The sequence below is a fragment of the Rhinatrema bivittatum genome, chromosome 2 (assembly GCF_901001135.1).
Source record: "Rhinatrema bivittatum chromosome 2, aRhiBiv1.1, whole genome shotgun sequence".
NCBI classification, from domain to species: Eukaryota; Metazoa; Chordata; class Amphibia; order Gymnophiona; family Rhinatrematidae; genus Rhinatrema; species Rhinatrema bivittatum.
The window spans coordinates 789788312-789806967 of NC_042616.1; the positions used below are offsets into that span (position 1 = coordinate 789788312).

The 18656-nt window shown below is 42.8% G+C and overlaps 1 protein-coding gene across 1 annotated transcript in view; it reads right to left on the reverse strand.

Moving 5' to 3' along the window:
• COL22A1 (collagen type XXII alpha 1 chain) overlaps nucleotides 1–18656 on the reverse strand; it is a 791008-nt gene that overhangs the window by 465835 nt on the left and 306517 nt on the right. Inside the window, exons 6-9 of the mRNA XM_029592071.1 lie at nucleotides 8042–8165; nucleotides 4850–5125; nucleotides 2062–2142; nucleotides 877–993 (exon numbers count right to left, since the gene is read on the reverse strand). Coding sequence (XP_029447931.1) covers nucleotides 877–993; nucleotides 2062–2142; nucleotides 4850–5125; nucleotides 8042–8165 — 598 coding nt within the window. The remainder of the gene's footprint in view (nucleotides 1–876; nucleotides 994–2061; nucleotides 2143–4849; nucleotides 5126–8041; nucleotides 8166–18656) is intronic.

An 18656-nucleotide genomic window follows, 5' to 3' on the forward strand; every position in this document is an offset into this window, starting at 1 on the left:
TCTAGAAATGACACTTAAAGAATTAATAAATCATACTCCAGTAGGCATACTATTCAAAATCTGTCTTTCAAATGCAAAGAAAACCCAACTCAGCAGTGTAAAAGCAGTAGAGACTCCAACCTGAATCTCCCCTCCCCCCCCCCCCCCCCCCCCGGGACACAGCATCCCACCATGGCTGCTTGCAGGGCCTCCCTGTATTGCTTCACCTTATCTGCTATGTGTCATCCTTTTCAGACAGATCCACAGTGAGGCCTGTTCAGCCTCTTCAACTGACCCGACGTGAGGTGCCTACGCTGGAGAGCCACCCGCCGGCTGCCGCTGGCTGAGCTCTCGCGAATCCTGCTGCAGTTTGCCCCCTCCTTATCCATAATCAACCCCGATGCAAAGATTTTCACCGTGCACGCTCCCAGTTCCTTTGGGAGGACAGGCTGGCCTGTCCAGCGCCCGAAGCAAGGTGGCAGGAAAAGAAACTGAGCTGGCATAAATCCGTGCATTCTTGTTCTTTTGATCTGCTATCGCTAACTAATCTTAAACCCCACCAAACAACAGGTTTGTTGGAAGAAGAAAGGAGAAGTACTGGAATAGTCCTGCCCTTAACGGCAGGGAGCCTGAAGATATCACAAATACTACAGAGAGTCTTTTTTTAGAAATGTAAGAGGAAATGATATGCCTGACCGAGCTACTTTATCCTATATTTAGCCCACCTGTAGCAGAGATGGCCCTGGTCCTCGAGGGCCACAAACAGGCCAGGTTTTCAGGACAACCACGATGATATATGCAGGAAATGGGTTTGCATACATCTTGGGGTTGGCCACCCCTGCCTATAGCTCCCTTGTTGACCTTTCTTTCTGTATACTCCAAAATTAGAGAAAGCACCTTTTCTCCATGGGCACAGGCGGCGCAGCTGACGGAGCTCTCGGTCCCAACTTGTTCACTGCCGGGGGTGGTTGGGATCGCAGGGGGTGGAGCTTCAGTGACGGTGGTCACCTGGCACTGCAAAGAACACAAACACAAGAGGGGGGAAAAAAAAAGCCGCTAAGAGCTGAGCCTGGCACGAGTAAATTCTTGACTTCCCCCATTCTGCTGTGTGCTTTTCATGCTTTGTTCAGGGAAACCTGCATCTGTTGTACCAGAAGGCTGAAGGGGACATGCTTTTTTAATTTTTTTAATAACTTATTTCTTTGTAATTTGGTAATTTTTTTTCTTTTCTTGGGCATCAGTTCACTCCTTTTCATCCAAGAGTTTCACTACATTTTTTTTCCCTAAATTGCAGCTGAGTACATAACATTGCCTTCTGTCGACAGTTTAATTTTGCAGCGGTTTAATAAGTAAATATTACAAACTTTCCCAGGAAAATAATGCTAATTGCACTTTAGTACAATGGTCCCACAGAATGTGCTTAACTTGCTTGCGGTTGCAGGTAAATGTGCGTTCGTCACGCATACTAATGGGACGATGTTACATGACATGCGACAAAGCCTAAATGGCAAAGTACACACATGCTTAACCCAAGGACTTTATTGCAAAAAACCTTAGCGTATCCCTCATAAGGTGCAATTAATATTCTTGCAAAGCACTTTATCTCCTTGCAAATGGGTCATGAGGATCCTCCTGAATGTGGATCACGTTACTTCATTAGGATGGGTTTTGCGGTAAAATCTGTACATTGAAAGCGCTGTTAGCATTTGCGAGTTTGGGGGCCGCCTCAGGGTCTCTGTCTGTGGTCCTTAATTTTACACCTAGGAGTCGCCCAGTAAAGCAGATCATTGGAATCACCTCCTGCCTTTTTTGGCCAAAGAAGTCAGTATAAAAAAAGTGGAGAAAACAGAGAAAAATACTGGCAATCGTACATGATTTTTCCCTGTTCAGAAACAGCTGGGGAGAAGTGAAGAGCAGAGGGACAAATCGGAAGTGGGCGGGCAAGGAGAAGCCACAAAAATCACACCGAGGCTGGCGACACCCAGGAACACATTTATCGAGGCATGCAAGTTTGAGGACCAGAGGCCCTTCTTCAGATTTGGGCGAGGGGGCAAAAAGAAGAGGCAATGAAAGCTTTCTTACGGGCCCGTTGGAGATGTCACAGCAGGTTTCCAGCTCGGCATGCCGGGAATCACAGTAGATCACAATCCGCTGAAGATCAAACTGGAAAACAAAGGCAAGAGTTAGCTGGTAAAGGGCGAACTTCGGGAATGACAGAATTTTCTACCAACCAACCATGAAGCAAAGCAGTACAGGAGGACTGGAAAGCTATAAAAAAAAAATAATTGCATTTTGTGCTTTTTTTTTTTTTTTTTGGTGCCACATGAAAAGTTTTTCCCTATAATGTTCAAAGGCGCCTTCTTGACCGGTAGACACCCGTTTTGCCAAAGCGAATCCCTCACAAAGCTGCCCCCTTTCTAATTGTGCAGCGCACGACTACACAGTTAACTTACAAAATCCATTGAAAAGTTTGGTGAGTGGGCAGCGAAATGGTCTGCGGGGCTTGGGTCAGTTATCGGTCACAGCCAGGGACAGCACTAGCTCAGAGGATCCTGCATCAGCTTCCTGTTTCTCCCTAGCACTCTCCTATCAGGAAAGGAGGAAGCAGGAAGCCAATTTGCGATGACACAAGACCTGTGGATCTTTCAGTTTTCACTGGCTAGTCTGTTATTGCAGAACAACACCAAGATGCACATTAATAACTTATAAAAAGAAAAGGACGTTGTAAGGATCTAAGGGAGTAAACTCTGAAAATATCACAGAAAAGGGTGCTGGATATATGGAATGGCCTTCCCTGGGACGTGGTGGAGGCAAAAACAGCAACAAACTAATGTAACGGTGCCAAACATTTTCCCTTTTTCCATCTGTTGGGAGATTTTGGCATTTTCAGGTTCTCCCCAGGACTAGGGCCTTCCTTGTTTTGGGATTGCTCAGTGCTTCCCTGTATAAATTGGGTTGAGCAGGCGTGGTTGGAGGTTTTCCATGGTTGGAGAGAGAGATTCTGTTTTGGAGGGAGGTGGAGTTTGTGGTGGATCCTTGTAGGCCCCACAGCCTGCACCCGTGGGATCATCTATTCGTTTAGGTTCACTTATGAAGCGCCTGAAAGATTACAGTAAATCTCTCAAAGTGATGGCATCAGACATCAAACTGGAAGAACTATTTGAAGAAACCATTAAGCAAGGGTTAAAACCCAGGACAAAGCCATGCTAGAGCCTTCACAGACCTAAAGGGTTCTGCTTTGTGGAAGAGGAGAAGGACAGAGAAGAGATTTGATTTTAAGAGAGCTGGCTCTATTTGCGACCAGCTCCCATCTCAGAAGGACAAGCACCCCCTGTCTGAGGGGAATGGATTTTGATTCCTATTACTACCGCTAATTAACATTTCTGTAGCGCTCCTTGATGTACACAGGGCTGTACAAACACGTAATAGACGGTCCTTTCTCTCTAGAGTTTACAATCTAATCTGCGTTCTGTGCCCAATTAAAGCAGAGTCATCAGGGTCAGGGGTACTGCATCGCCCTCTGCTCAATCAAAGTGGGGTGTGTGGTGTCCCGGGAGTGAGAACTGTTGTAAGAGCTTTTTGATTCCTTGAGAAGCAGGGAGATATTTTTCCCACCACCATCTCCCTGCCTATTTAGTGTAGAAGAGAGTTTTTCTTTCCTATGGGAAGGCATTTTGGACTTTGGTCACTGATTCAGAGGCCGAACATGGTTAGAGAGACTGTAGCTCTTGGAGTTATCATTCTTCTTTTATTGATGAGGATTTTTGCTATTTTGGCCTGGATTCTATTTTTGGTTTTTTTTTAAGTTGCTGTAAAATATTTTTGTTTGAACACCACGTCAAGTCTCTGCCTGCCTTCTTCCAACCCGGCAACCAGCCCGCTGAAACCCGCTGAGATCTACGTGTGAGTACTGTGAAGAGCGGTTGAGTGGAGGAAGAGGCTGGATCAGGTCTCCAAGAGCCCAGGGCTGCAGAGGCTTGACCTCCTCCCTGCCAGATGGACCCTGGCTTCCAGGTGGCTGGCTACAGCAGAGTAAATGGTGAGGGCCAGGTCGGTGAGCTTGGCCCTGGGACCGTGTGACTCAACCCAAGAGGGGGTTACACGGAAAAAAAATGTAAAAAGCATGGGATAAGCACAGAGGATTCTCAATTGTAAAGAAGTGAAGGGAAAACCTGATACCAACTGTGGCCAATGGCAATGCCCCAGGAGGTAAATTGGGCTGTACAGTCCTTGTGTGGTGTCCTAATCTCTTTCTAAAGCTTTCAAGCACTGAATTGGTGGAAAGAAGCACTTTAATGTGAAATATCCCTTTAACCCTTTGATACCGAGTCTGAGCTTTTTTTCAGAATAGCAAAAGCGATAGAGTTCAGAATTTGTAGGCTCCGGGGGGGGGGGGGGGGGGGGGGGGGGAGGTCATTTTTCTGACTGCCCGCATTGCTGCAAAACTTGGGGGCCCTTTTTAACTGCGCTGTGGTTTTCGAAGTGAAAGTACGTGCGTACTTTCCGTTTTAAAAATACCAAGGGAAAAAGTATCCACAGCCATTTAAACCTCCTTTTCCTATGGGTACTTTTTCCAGCTAAAAACAATGCCCGTGGCTTTCTCCCATGACACAGGAACACCTCCACGCCAGTGCAGGTAAAATTGGGCGCATCGGGGAACTTTGCACATACTTTGACCCACATACTGCCTGGGAAATGTTGAGCTGGCCAATTCCCGCTGGTAATACGCTTTTTGACCTTGGAAATGGCAGCGAAATCTTGCCCCCCCCCCCCCTGTGGTAAAGTAGAAAGCCAGGACCTTAGCTTTTCCGTTCGCTCCCCAGTGATTTGCTGGCGCCTTGGGAAGTTCCTGTGAAATCCCGGCACTTACGTCAATAGGTACGCTGTCATAGAGGCGCTTGCCGATGACGGTCTTTCCCTGGATGTCGATGTTTTCTCGCTCTTCGATGGGCAAGGTCTGCACCAGTTTGCAGTCGATGTACAGCGAGACGGTCCTGGCCTGCACTCTGAGGGCGATCTTGTGCCAGTTCCGGTCGAAGAGCTCCCCAACGCGTGCGCTCCTGAAGACTGCTCTCACAGCGTCCTTCGTCACACCAATAGCGCTGTACTCTACCGCTTTGTTTTCTCCATCCAGTCTGATTGAGACCTGAAGGACAAACCATGCACAAGTTAACATCATTTGGTGAGTTCCCATCTGATAAAGCAGTTATGGCATGGCTAGTAACACTTTTAGGGGCAATTTTCAACTGTCCCACGTACTCGCAATTACACGGGTGCTTTCAGGGTGTGTGCTTGATGCAAATTTTCAAAGAGAAAGAAATTAGTGTAAAGTACATGCTTTGAAAGCCGCTGCATACTTTTCTGCTGCTCTTTGGGGCAGGTGGCTGAGAGAGAGGGACATAGTGCATCTATTTGTTAAAATGTCCTGCGCGCAGGATATTTTCCTCCCCCGAACCTTGACACACCTCTGGGAACACCTCCTTGCAGACTGACTAAGAGCAGGTACCTACGTGTGGAAGATCGCATCTACTTTTAACTGAGCAGAGGAGGGCAACAGTCAGCCGAGCTATTTATCCCGTTAATAAGAACGCTCTGTTGGCAGAATATCAACATGGCCCATGAAATCAGTAAGATAGGGATGGGGGGTCAGCTCCTGTAAGAGTGAGGGGACACAGTAGTGTGAATGCCCTGAAATCATGAGCTATAATTACATCTGATAAAAACTGACATAGCTGCTAGGGCCTAACCAACAGGAGTGGGGGGTCTCCTTTTGTCTGACTGACTGAGCTACTGCCTCTAGGATGGAAGGTTGTGGGTACTATCCCTTGCTGAGATGTGTCCCCCAACACGCAGATGGTAGATTGGCATAAGGGAAGTGGAAAATGTAGTAACATCTGTTCCCTCTGTAGGCACAGGTTTTCTTTGAGATAAAGGTACTAGCCTTAGCCTAAAACTCCCATTTTCAAGGGTGAAATGTCCGGACTCGCTGTAAAAATAAAAGGATTACAACATATCAGCTTAAGAGCCCCGAAGATCTCAGACAGCGATGCATCAGTGCCATAGGTCGGCCCTTTTATCGGCATCGGTGCCTCCTCTTTCCTTTACCTCTGATCATGAGAGGCCGAGGACTGGAGGAAAAGCGCGAGGACAAACCCCAGCGACAAGCGAGGGTCAGGCCATGTCACACTGATGGACAGCAGGCCGGGGTACATAAGCTCTTGTGTTGCTGAGGTTTTATAAAGAAAACTTCTGGGAGCACGAAGCATGCTTCTCAAATATTACATTATTGGGTTTGTTATGTGCATGTCTCGTCACCTTGAATACATCGGTATGTCTATCATCTGCATCTTGTATACTGTTGTCCTTTTTCTCACGTCACTCTCTCTGGATGCTTTTCCGAAAAGATTCCTGTGTTGTTTTTTTGTGAAAAATCTCAGTCACAGCACTTCTATTTCAGGACCGCATTTTGCTTTGGTAAAGTGATGTGGTTTGCCATGTTAGTCCGCTTGGATGCATATAAATAAAGGTCCATAAACATGTTAGAAGCGATAATCTTTTCTAGGCTAACCTAATACATTTGTGACTGGCTTTCGAGAGCCATGCTTTACTCATTTTGCAATGACTTGCTGAAGGGAGAAAATCACAAATGTCTTAAATTAACCCAATGAAAATGTATCGCTTGCAGCTCGTTTCCTTTTTATTCTTATTATTGAGTTAGGTCCTCCTCGCTTCCAACCCAGCACTGTGAGCTTTTGCTTGCCACTACCTGGTTTTATTTCACCCCTCCTTTAGATTCCCCCTCCCTCACTTACTTCAGTCACGGGTCGCGTTCTGTTCTGTCTGAGGCTTGCAAGCGCAATCCCTGAACCTGTCCTCTAGGTGTCACTGTTGCACAATGGCAGAAGCTTTTTTTTCCCTCTGGCACCTGTGAATGTTGCCTCTGCAGCATCCCCCAGCCCCGGCTGCCCGAGGCTGGGGGACGCTGAACTCAGGCCTCATTGCATGGCCGAGAATAGTCCTGTCACTGAGCCACTAGGCCAGCCCTGTTGACCATTATTTCTAAGCTTATTTTAGACATCTTTAGAATGGAAACCTCAAGCATAAAATAATGTTTCTGTCATTGAGTTTGGGATCAGATTTTGTCCTTTACTACTAAGACATCCAAATAACTTTTCCCTCTGTCAGAAGACAGAAACATTGTACATTAATTTTTATTGCTGAGAAAATGCTTGCTAGAAGGCCATGTAGTGCTGTTTTCTCCTGCTTGCTTGGGCTTCTAGCTCAATTGGAATTAGCTTTTACATTTCTCTGCTATGAGCCTTCATTTGCAACTCCCCGGTTTTATTCACCATTTTCAACCCTTTTTCCATTCCCAATCTAGATCCGCCATTACAGCAACACATTTTGGCCAGGGTGCCATACACCTCGAGTCCTTTTGGGACCTGATATGCATGCACTTTGTGTCTGGCCACTAGATGTCACTGTGGTGCAATGGCCGAGAGACTCTCCTTGCCCCTGTTGCAGGCAGCTGGGGATACTGCTCCCACAGCACGCCCATCCCCAGCTGGCCTGAAGAACAGAAGCCATGTTCCTATATGGCAGCTCACAGCACTGCCACTGAGTCACCAGGCCAGCCCTACACTATACGCTATTTGTATTTGTAAAAAACAACAACAATCTAAAATTTTTTTTTATATATATATTCTTCTACAGAAGTGAAATCACATCACTGTAGTAAAGCCACATTCTGCCATCTGTTAAGATCTGTGCTCCATGGAAACATTTTCTGCTTCTCGTTCACCCACTTACCCCTTCAGCACATCAAGTCTGCTTCCACAGCTTCAACTGCGTTGAAGATAATCATGCAGTAATGGTAAATGAGTTCAGAGAAAACAATGTGTTCGATATGCTCAAACATGCATGGACCCATCCTCATAGCTCACCTTCGTACCATTTCATTATTGTAACTATATAAAGCCCACCGTAAGGAAACAGCAAGAGTCACTCAAGTGCAGCACATATATAAAAGACAAACTAGCAAACAGCTTGAAAAAATACCTACCTGTGGTATGCCATACTTGTCAATAATCTGCCAAATGTACCAGTCTTCTCTTCTTGAAGCTTTCCGAAATCGAAACGTAGCCACAAAGGCATATTCATCGGGCAGGCCTTGGGGGAATACATGTCTGGAAAAAAAAAAAGCCAATAATTAGATTAAGAATGCACCACATGCCCTACTAGCAAACACTTCTTTTTTTTTTTTGGAGTGGAAAGGAAATTCTTGAACGAGTTGAACCTCAAAGTGGATGGACTTGGGTATAACGTAAGGAAATATTTCTTCCCTGAAAGGATGGTGCATGCATGCAGCGGCTTCCCAGTTCAGATGGTGAAGGCAAAACATCATGACCGCATGGGCTAAGGACAGAGGATCCTTAGTTGCAAAGAAGTGAAAGGAAAGTCATAGATCAGATATGGTTTATTGTATTGAAACAGAAAGGAAATTAGACAGACTAGGTGGGTTTTCTGATCCTTATTTGTAGTCATATTCTATGTTTCACCCTAGTTTCAGTTTGCATATTTCTGCATGATTACATATTTTACAGGCACAAGATTTTTGTTTTGTCATTTCAGGGGCTATTTTTCTTTTTTCAATTCATTAAACATTTGTTTTGGTTCATTTTCCAAACCATTACCCCCTCCCCCCCCGCAAAAAAAAAAAAAGATAATTGAAATAGGCCTCCTTGAGGTCCTCCGAACCCTTCTTGTCTTTTTACAAGCCATAGAGCCTAGGACAGGCCCAGTGGGCCCCTCAAACCTTCCTTGGTCAGGTCAAAATGCTTGTGAGGCCTCAGCCTACATGGGTGGGTTCAGTCGATCCCAGCTGGGACCTCCCCTGGCCCTTCTGACCTTCCATCCTTCCTCTTGCATAATCACTGGGGTCTAAGGACCTTCCTGGTCCCGACTTTCCTATTCCATGAGATCCCGGTGCCTTTTAAAGGGCAAGAATGATCCCCACTCACTCCTGCCACGTCGCCATAGAAACTAAAAATGGCAGCAATGGCCCTCCTGACCGGCGCTGAAGTAACATTGCTCAGCGTGAACTTAAAATGTTCGTCATATTTTTTTGCATTCGTTTCAAACAAATACAGATGCCTAGCATTTTATCTATGGGCAATTTTAAAGCCATTTTTGGTTTTAAGAAGTTTTATGCATGTAAATAGCTGTTCTAAACCTGACCCAGCTCAGGGCATGTAAAAGTGCACGTATAACCTGGTTTTGCATGTATGTTTATGTGCAGTGAGGACAGACGTTCTGAGGGGCGGAGTTGGGCAGAGTCGGCACGTGCATACTTTCAGATTTTAAAAGGAATGCATGTAAGTGCACTCCTTTGAAGCGGTGGTGTAACTTTATGTAAGAGAAGGAGGGCGAGCAGAAGAGGCAAGATACCTGAATATTTTCAAAACAAATTTACACCCATAAATTTCCTTTGGAAATCCATGGTAAAACCTGTGCGGATAACTCAGATTTTATTGTTATGTTGGCTGTTTGAAAAATGATCCTCTGTATCCTCCTTTGGTCTTGATAAATGAAAGGAAATGGCATTGCTGGGGATCCTATAGTGTGTCTCATCTGCATGCCCACACCATTGTGTTTGATTCACCCCAGTTCTATTTATTTATTTATTTAAGTACATTTCTATCCCACCTATTTGAAGAAGAGCGATGCTCAAAGCAGAGAACAATAAATAAATCAAAATCAGCAAATGTTACAATACCAGAAATGCAAGTGTGAAAATATTAGGATAAACATAGTCAAATTAATTTAATTTAAAGGTTAAGATTCAATAAGAATCTCAAAATCAGAAATACGATACTGTAAAGAAACTAGAAGTAAATGCCCAAGGTTAGGGAAATACTGTGATGTCTATGAAATGAGAAATTGAGATGAGTGGTAGTAGAGAGTGGATTAACTATTCAGAGAGAGAGAGAGAGAGAGGGGTGGAACTCAATTTCTATATGTGGTGATAGAGAGTGAATTGGACCATACAGGATGTAGGGCAGAATTGAAAAGTACAGGGAGAGAGAGGGGCAAATTCCCAGTGAGAGAGTGGGGTGGAGCTAAAGAGTACAGGGAGAGAGGGGGCGGAACTCAATTTGCATACCGGCTATGCAGGCTTGGGGCAACTTTCTTCTTTATTATAGTTATGTATGTAAATACTGCTTTTCATAGCCTTAGAGTGAGAGATATTACCAGCAGTATGAGGGATGATTTTGCATTTGTTTATTATGCAAATGTTTAAGTATTTTAGTATGTTTTATTGATGTATTATGCTAATGTTTTTTACTGTAAACTACTTTGGGTCCCTGTTGGGAGAGGAAATAGAAACAGAAAATTAAAAAAAAATAGATGCAAATGGTGCTGCATCCTATATTTGGAACAGACTTCCTGACTTCGTGCATCATGCTCCCTCTCTGGCCTTTATGAGGCTAAAGAGGTTAAGGCTGTTCATCTAGGAGGCTGAGGGGGGATATGATAGAGGACTTTTAAATCATGAGAGGTCTAGAACAGGTAAATGTGAATCAGTTATTTACTCTTTTGGATAATAGAAGGACTAGGGGGCACTCAATGAAGTTAGCAAGTAGCACATTTAAAACTAATGAGAGAAAATTCTTTTTCACTCAATGCACAATTAAGCTCTGGAATTTGTTGCCAGAGGATATGGTTAGTGCAATTACTGTAGCTGGGTTTAAAAAAGGTTTAGATAAATTCTTGGAGGAGAAGTCCATTAACTGCTATTAATCTAGTTGCTTAGAGAATGGCCTCTGCTATTACTGGCATCAGTAGCATGGGATCTACTTACTAGTGTTTGGGTACTGGCCAGGTATTTGTGACTTGGATTGGCCTCTGTTGGAAACAGGATGCTGGGCTTGATGGACCCTTGGTCTGACCCAGCATGGCAATTTCTTATGTTCTTATTCAAATCCAGTCTAAAATCTCACCTTTTTGAAGCTGCTTTTAAATCTTAACCTCTGATTACTCTGCTCACAGCCTTATTGATTTTAATAATATTCTTTTTCCTTGTATGTTTGTCCTGATTAGATCGTACGTTTCTCTGCACAGGGACTTTCTCTTTTGTGGTTTTGGACAGCACCGAGTATGTGAAGTAGCGCTATAGAAGTGATAAGTATGTCAAAAAAGTGAAACGATTCACCCCAGCTTGAAGAATGATACTTGAGGTGCCGAAGGAAAAGCCTCTCTAGATGAATCATCAATGCCCTCTCTTCTGTACATGGACACCTGTTCACACAAATACGCGTGCGCCGTTTCCTCACCTCTGGAAGTTGTCAGGCCTGAATATGACGTATGTTTGGGCTGAGGTGCTGAGTAGGGTGACTGGAGTGTGGGCAAATGTGTTTGGCATTTTGCCCCTAGCTTGTGCCGAAACCACTATGAGATTACACTTTCTGGGCTTCTCTATTTTTCGTGGAAGGCTTCAAGCTTCATTGTAGACGAGGTCTCCCTTTGGTCAAAACAACTGCCCCAGTAACCTCTAGTGGAGAGAGTCATGGAGTATTATTACTAGTATTTAGTGTTGATAGGATAGAAGGAACTCTGCTGATGAACATCTGCAGGCAAAATATACAACCTGAACCTTTCAAGATCCAATTGTTTCTACTCCTCTACACCTCTTTAGTAAGGATCTTCCACCTTGGTTTTGTTCTCCATTGATTTCCATTCCTAACCTCTCATTATCCTTTTTAAAGAAACATTTCCATGTATTATGATTCCAAATTCCAGCTCAGATGAATGAGGCCCATTTGATAAACTGCAGCTGTACCTATGAATAGAACATGAGAGGCAGAAGTAATAAGGTGCGCTGGGGAGAGCTCGCAGTTTAACCCTCGGGTGTGCGTACAGTTACTGGGCACGGACTTTATTGCGCAGGCAGCAAGAGTTCTGCAGGCAAAAAAATAAAATAAAATGTGCTCATAGAACTGTGTGTATTTTCTAGCGCCTTCGGCTGGAAATCCCATGTGAATGAAGGCATTCACTATTACCACCCAATACAGAGAGGGGGCTCTGGTTTAACTTGTGCTCTCTTAGCACTGGAAAAACGTAACTCCTAGATGAACATCAGTCTATCAGAGGAAGCTGGAGTTCCAGTACCAGGACCTATAGTCTGGATTTTATGCTTAGAAAACCGGCTTTGTGCACAAAAAAGTATGTTTTCTGTACATTGAATATGATTTATGCATACAAAAATGCTTTCTACATTGAAAAATATATATTGTGCTCATAGCTCATATTTTCTGTGTGTAAATCCTCAGTGCAGGTGCCGACAAACAAGTTCTGAGCAGGCCATGAGTTAGGGGCACAAATCTGTGCTCTTAACTCAGTTTACTCGGGATTTACAAACAGAACACTTTTTTGTATGCATAAATCATTTTTTATGCACAGAAAGCATGATTTGTGCACCTAAAATAATATCTATGCAGATAAACCATGTTTTTCTGTGTGCTAAGCCTTTGCTTTGAGTGTAACTCCCCGGTGCATTAGCATACCATCAGCTTACTGCACTGGGAGTGGAAAAGAATTAACTTGCAGGTTAAGAAACTGTGTGCTGAATTTCAGCCACACAGTTTTAATGCATCAGCCCTTGAGTTATCAGCAAATTGGCAGGCACTTTCTTTGCTCACAAGGAATTCTTTGTATAAGAATTGTTCATGCAGAGAAGCTACATCAGAATCAGAGTACTAGGAAAGACAAATACAAACTGATGTTTGTGACCTTTAAATGTGAAAAAAAAAATAAAATTGCTGACTGGTCAGTCCAGGAGTAAGAGCCCTGTGATCAATGCAAACCATACACCTAATGATAACGTGATTTATTTTGATTTCTCTCTGACCTTATGATCATGATTTAAACTGAAGCTCACAGAGAAAATTAGGGAATATTTTCTTGCCATATTTGAAGAGTCCATTCTTTTCCTCCCTTAGCAGGATAGCTCTATGATGCTTTTCAGACTTAATAAAAAAATGATATATTACAGCAGTTTGTGGTGTGGGGGTTATTCCCACTGACCGCACTGCAGGTCTTAGGCGCTCACTTCCTGGCAGAAAAATATAAATGTTGCAAGTCAGAGAAAGGGAAAAAAAAAACCCCCACCCTTCTCGCTCCTCAGGGTCCTATGCCAGGCATTCAATACAGTTTCGGGCAGCAAGACCACCTAAGCCTTTCCAAAACCCCCTTATACCAGCTTCCTTTCCACGGGCTGCGGTTTGTGCATTTCACGGCATATTTTGGGCAACCTTTGGCGGCAGCCTCCCTCTCAGCAGAAGAAGAAAAAGGATAGAGAGGTTGGGTAAAAGACAAGATTGAGTGGGGGTCTGGATGTTAGTTTACATATGGAAACGTGTTTGCTCATCTACCTAAAATTGTACAAGACTAAGGAGGGATGACAAAAGAAAAAAAAAAGTCTAAATCTGGGAGATGGTCAAACTTCTATAGCAGACAGCTGGGATATTTGTTTAGCTTGTGCTTAACTGGGCAGATTGGGAGGCACAATTCATCTTTGTCTGGTATCATCTACTATGTTGCTAATGTATGGTACTCACAAGGCATAAAAGTATAAAAAGAGGAAACTAGGAATCCGGAGGAGCAGCATCAATACCATGACAGGACCAAATAATATCATAATAACTACCACAGCTCAACATTCTTACCATCAACAACTAAAAGATACTGGGGAAAATACCAGTTCCTGAGATGGTTTTCAAGGGTGATGATTCAAATGAACTGACCCAATATCACGGTGAACTTGGAAGATATTGTAGGCCAGATTAACAAACTAAAGAGTAGCAAATCACCTGGACCGGATGGTATACAACCCAGGGTTCTGAAGGAACTAAAAAAATGAAATTTCAGATCTATTAGTAAAAATTTTTAACCTATCATTAAAATCATCCATTGTACCTGAAGACTGGAGGGTGGCCAATGTAACCCCAATATTTAAAAAGGGCTCCAGGAGTGATCCAGGAAACTATAGACCAGTGAGCCTGACTTCAGTGCCAGAAAAAATAGTGGAAACTATTCTAAAGGTCAAAATCACAGAACATATATAAAGACTTTGTTTAATGGAATACAACCAGCATGGATTTACCCAAGGGAAGTCTTGCCTCACAAATCTGCTACAGGTTTTTTAAGTGGTTAATAAACATGTGGATAAATGTGAACTGGTAGATGTAGTGATTTGGATTTCCAGAAGGCGTTTGACAAAGTCCTTCATGAGAGGCTTCTAAAAAAATTAAAAAGTCATGGGATAGGAGGCAATTTCTTTTCGTGGATTGTAAAGTAGTTAAAAGACAGGAATCAGAGAGTAGGATTAAATGGTCAGTTTTCTCAGGGGAAAAAGGAGGAGAGTGGAGTTCCTCAGGGATCTGTACTTGGACCGGTGCTTATCAATATATTTATAAATGATCTGGAAAGGGATACAAAGAGTGAGATGATCAGATTTGCAGATGACACAGAATTATTCCGAATATTTAAATCACATGTGGATTGTAATAAATTGCAGGAGGACCTTGAGAGACTGGAAGACTGAGCATCCAAATGGCAGATGAAATTTAATGTGGACAAATGCAAGTTGCTGTATATAGGGAAAACTAACCCATGGTGTAGTTACATGATGTTAGGTTCCATATTAGGAGCTATCATCCAGGAAAAAGATCTAGGCATCATAGTGGACAATTCATTGAAATCATCGGCTCAGTTTGCAACTGTGGAATTTAGAGTAAGAAAAACCTCTCTTTGGGTTCTAATAGGTCTCTATATTTGATGGATTGGCTATAGGGAAAAGCACTGGAAACATTTTAGATTTTGTAGATTTTAGCAAGCATGTTGTGTTCTGAGCTGCTGTTATCTCAACAAGTGAATGTACTGTCAGATTTTGTTTGGGCACATGGTAGTCAAAATATGGAGCGGGCTACATGCTGATTCCAGAGATAGGTTGTGCAATATTGCATTAGACTTTGCAACTGATACCTAGCATGATATACTTGATGACACCTAGTTTGTAAGAAAAATTGGTATGGTTTCAGTATCTGGACTTGGTTACAATGGGACAATAAATGATTGGCAGCAGACACTAAATTAGGTCTGTGATTGGACCAGTTATGTTGCAATAAGAATAATGATGTTATATAAGAATGCTTGTCATCAGGGAATGAAGCATTGATTGGTTACATGCCCTGTTAATGAAAGATATTAGAGATGAGCCCCGGGGCTTAAGGGGTGCAGATTTGATGAACAGATCAACTGTGCCAAAACTATGTGAAATTCTATCTCTAATAAAGACAATGAAAGATGAAGTGTTGCATTTTTTAGTAGAATAAATATTAATAACTAGAAAATGTGAAATGGAAACTAGCAGTTGCTTGTTGGAGATATTTAAAATTGCCAGGTCCTCCAGTAGCTGCAATTAGGCTGGGAAGTCTTTTTTTTTATTGTTTGGATCATTTTTAGACACTACCAAGGTAAAAAATTAAACAGAATGTCAGAAATTATTAGAAGGGAATAATAAATAAAACAGAGAATTTCATAATGCCTCTGTATCACTCCATCATGAGATCACATCTTGAGAACTGTGTGCAATTCTGGTCACCGCTTCTCAAAAAAGATATAGTTGCACTGGAGAAGGTACAGAGAAGAGCAACCAAAATGATAAAGGGAATGGAACGGCTCCCCTATGAGGAAAGCCTAACGAGGTTAGGGCCGTTTAACTGGGAGAAGAGACGGCTGATAGAGGTCTATAAAATCATAAGAGAATTAGAACAGGTAAATGTGAATTGGTTATTTACTCTTTCAGATAATAGAAGGACTAGGAGGCACTCCATGAAGTTAGCAAGTAGCACATTTAAAACAAATTAGAGAAAGTTCTTTTTCACTCAATTAAGATCTGGAAGTTCTTGCCAGAGGATGTGGTTAGTGCAGTTAGTATAGCTGGGTTTAAAAAAGGTTTAGATAAGTTCTTGGAGGAGAAGTCCATTAACTGCTACTAATCAAGTTGACTTAGGGAATAGCCACTGCTATTACTGGCATTAGTAGCATGTGAGCTACTTAATGTTTGGTTACTTGCCAGGTATTTGTTGTAACCTCGATTGGCTGCTGTTGGAAACAAGATGCTGGGCTTGATGTACCCTCAGTCTGATTCAGCATTTTCTATATAAACACAAGTTTATCCACAATGTTGAGTGGCAGATGTCTGCAATAGTGCCAGACAACCATGCTACATATTGTCTCATTAAAGTCATTGGCTGGGGGACAGCTTAAATATATCCATAGCCCTGAGTCTCCCACGATTCTGCGGCAGTGGGAGAAGACACATAATTAGCATGTTGCCGCAGGATAAACAAGTCGCTGCAGAATACACATACCAGCTGGCTCCCCATCGCAAAATTCAATTAAATAGCCTGCCAACATGAGGATGAAAACAGCTGCTCTGGCTCCCCTGAGGTCCCATCCAACCCACACTACCCAAAATCTTTACTGGAAGCCAGGAGCTCGGACCTTGTGTCCAGCTCCCAGAGTACCCAGCATTGCTTTGATGGCAATTTTGCTCATGTGAGCGACCAACATTGCTGTTACAAGAAATATTCTGGCAGCGGTGCTGGAAGCCTGCAGGACTAGCATTGTCATCAGAGAAACGTTGGACAAGCCAGGAGCCAGAGGCAAAATCTGAGCTCCCAGCTTCCAGTAAAGGTTTGGAAGGGGGTGTGCAACTGGGATGGGAGAGGGAAAGCTTCCGATGCCACGGTCCTTACAAATGTATTTAACTTGGGGGGGGGGGGGGGGAGGAGGGTGGAAGGTTTTTCTGGCCTAGAGGTCGACAACTTTAATTCTCATTTTGGGGAGTTCAGGGTTGGGAGGGTGACAAGGAGTTTTAGGGTAGGGGGAAGATGGAGGATCGGGGTGCATTTTTTCCCCCAACTAATCGCTGCTTAATTGGCGATCATTCTCTGAACATCGTTGGTTAAAGTTATTCAGGTAAACCTACCCAGATAACTTTGCAACCTAACCAGCGATATTCAAATCTAGCAGATTAAGTTTCAAAGTTATCCAGGTAGGCTTTCCTGGATAATTTTATTCAGGGATATTCAATGGGACATTTATCCTGCTGAATATCCAGGATAACTTATATATATATATATATATATTTTGTTCTATAGTAATAATTATGGGCCTGATTTTAAAAAGTATTTACAGTTTAAAACTAGGTTTTACACATGGAAAATGAACTTTTGAAAATTGCCATTGAATTGTCCATAGGACATTCACATGTAAGTGCACTTTATGTACATAAATGGCTTTTGAAAATTGCTATGACAGTATGTTACATTTACACATGTAACTCCTTTGAAAATTATCTCCTATTTGTGGGGATGGAGGGGATTAATGGATACTTTTAGGGGTGGGTATGGGGTGGGTAGATTGATAGATTATATTGTTGAGGTTTATGTGTTGTTTATGATTGTAGTCTGTATTGTGTTATATTAGAAATCAGTTTGAAATTTTTAGTAGAAACAATTTTTGGATACTGTATTAAAAAGGATTGGAATATTATGTATTATATATTGAATATTTTCAATTCAAGGTTTTGATTTTTTGTTATTGAACATAAAGAATAAATTTTTCTCTTTTCACATTTACTCTTTGTTTGTTTTCTATGTTTTGGGGTTTGTTTGGTTTTTTTTGCAATCTGTGACAATTTCTGCCGATGCTGAGTGCAGCTTTAGCATACATAAACGTATATACTTAGAAAAAAGGAAGGACTTTCCCAAGAAAATAAAAACATAATGGTGGCACTGTGTTTTAAATCAAGACAAAAGTGACATTTCACAGTCCATCTGTAACTTAGTGCAGGTCTTTGTTAAATATTTACAGGCGGATGGTAACTTTCATTCTGGCGTGCGGGCGCTCATGTGGGCGTGTGCCGGCATACACACATGGACACGTCCATTTTACAACAAACGCCTGTATATGTGCGCATGTTATAAAATCGGAAGGAAGCGCGTACAAGTTGAAGCATTTTATATGGGTGCAGGCAAATGCCGTGTCTACCACGTAAATGGGGAGATTTTGTAAGGAACGCGCAGTGACGCCAATACCCATTTCACCAGTCCACTTCCAGTTCGCCCAGTTAAAGGATCGGACTTCCTTACACCCCCAGCTAACTAGCCTTTTGCCCTACCTGTCCCAGGCCCTAAAGCCCTGATGAGTAGCCTGGTTTGTTTGTTTTCTACTTATACCTCCTCCATAGCAGAAGTAAAGTTATGTGGTAGGGGATCCTGGCATGAGCTTGTGCGCGTAAGTACTTACGCGCACATTTTTACTGACTGAGCCGTACTGCCCATGTACCACCAAGACTCCACCCCGCCACACTAATTTTTTTGCCTTCTGGATTTGTGCAAGTACCAGGAAATAGGCATGTACTCGGCCGCTTTTTAAAATCCACATGGCACGCGCTGGCCGGCGAAACACTCATATCTCCCGGCTTTGGCGCTCGTAGGCCTTTTAAAATCTACCCGTATTTATGTACATGATACATTTTGTATTATTGTTATACTGCTTAAGCACAATGCAAATTATTTTCAATACAAAAAATTGGCCTTTTTATACAT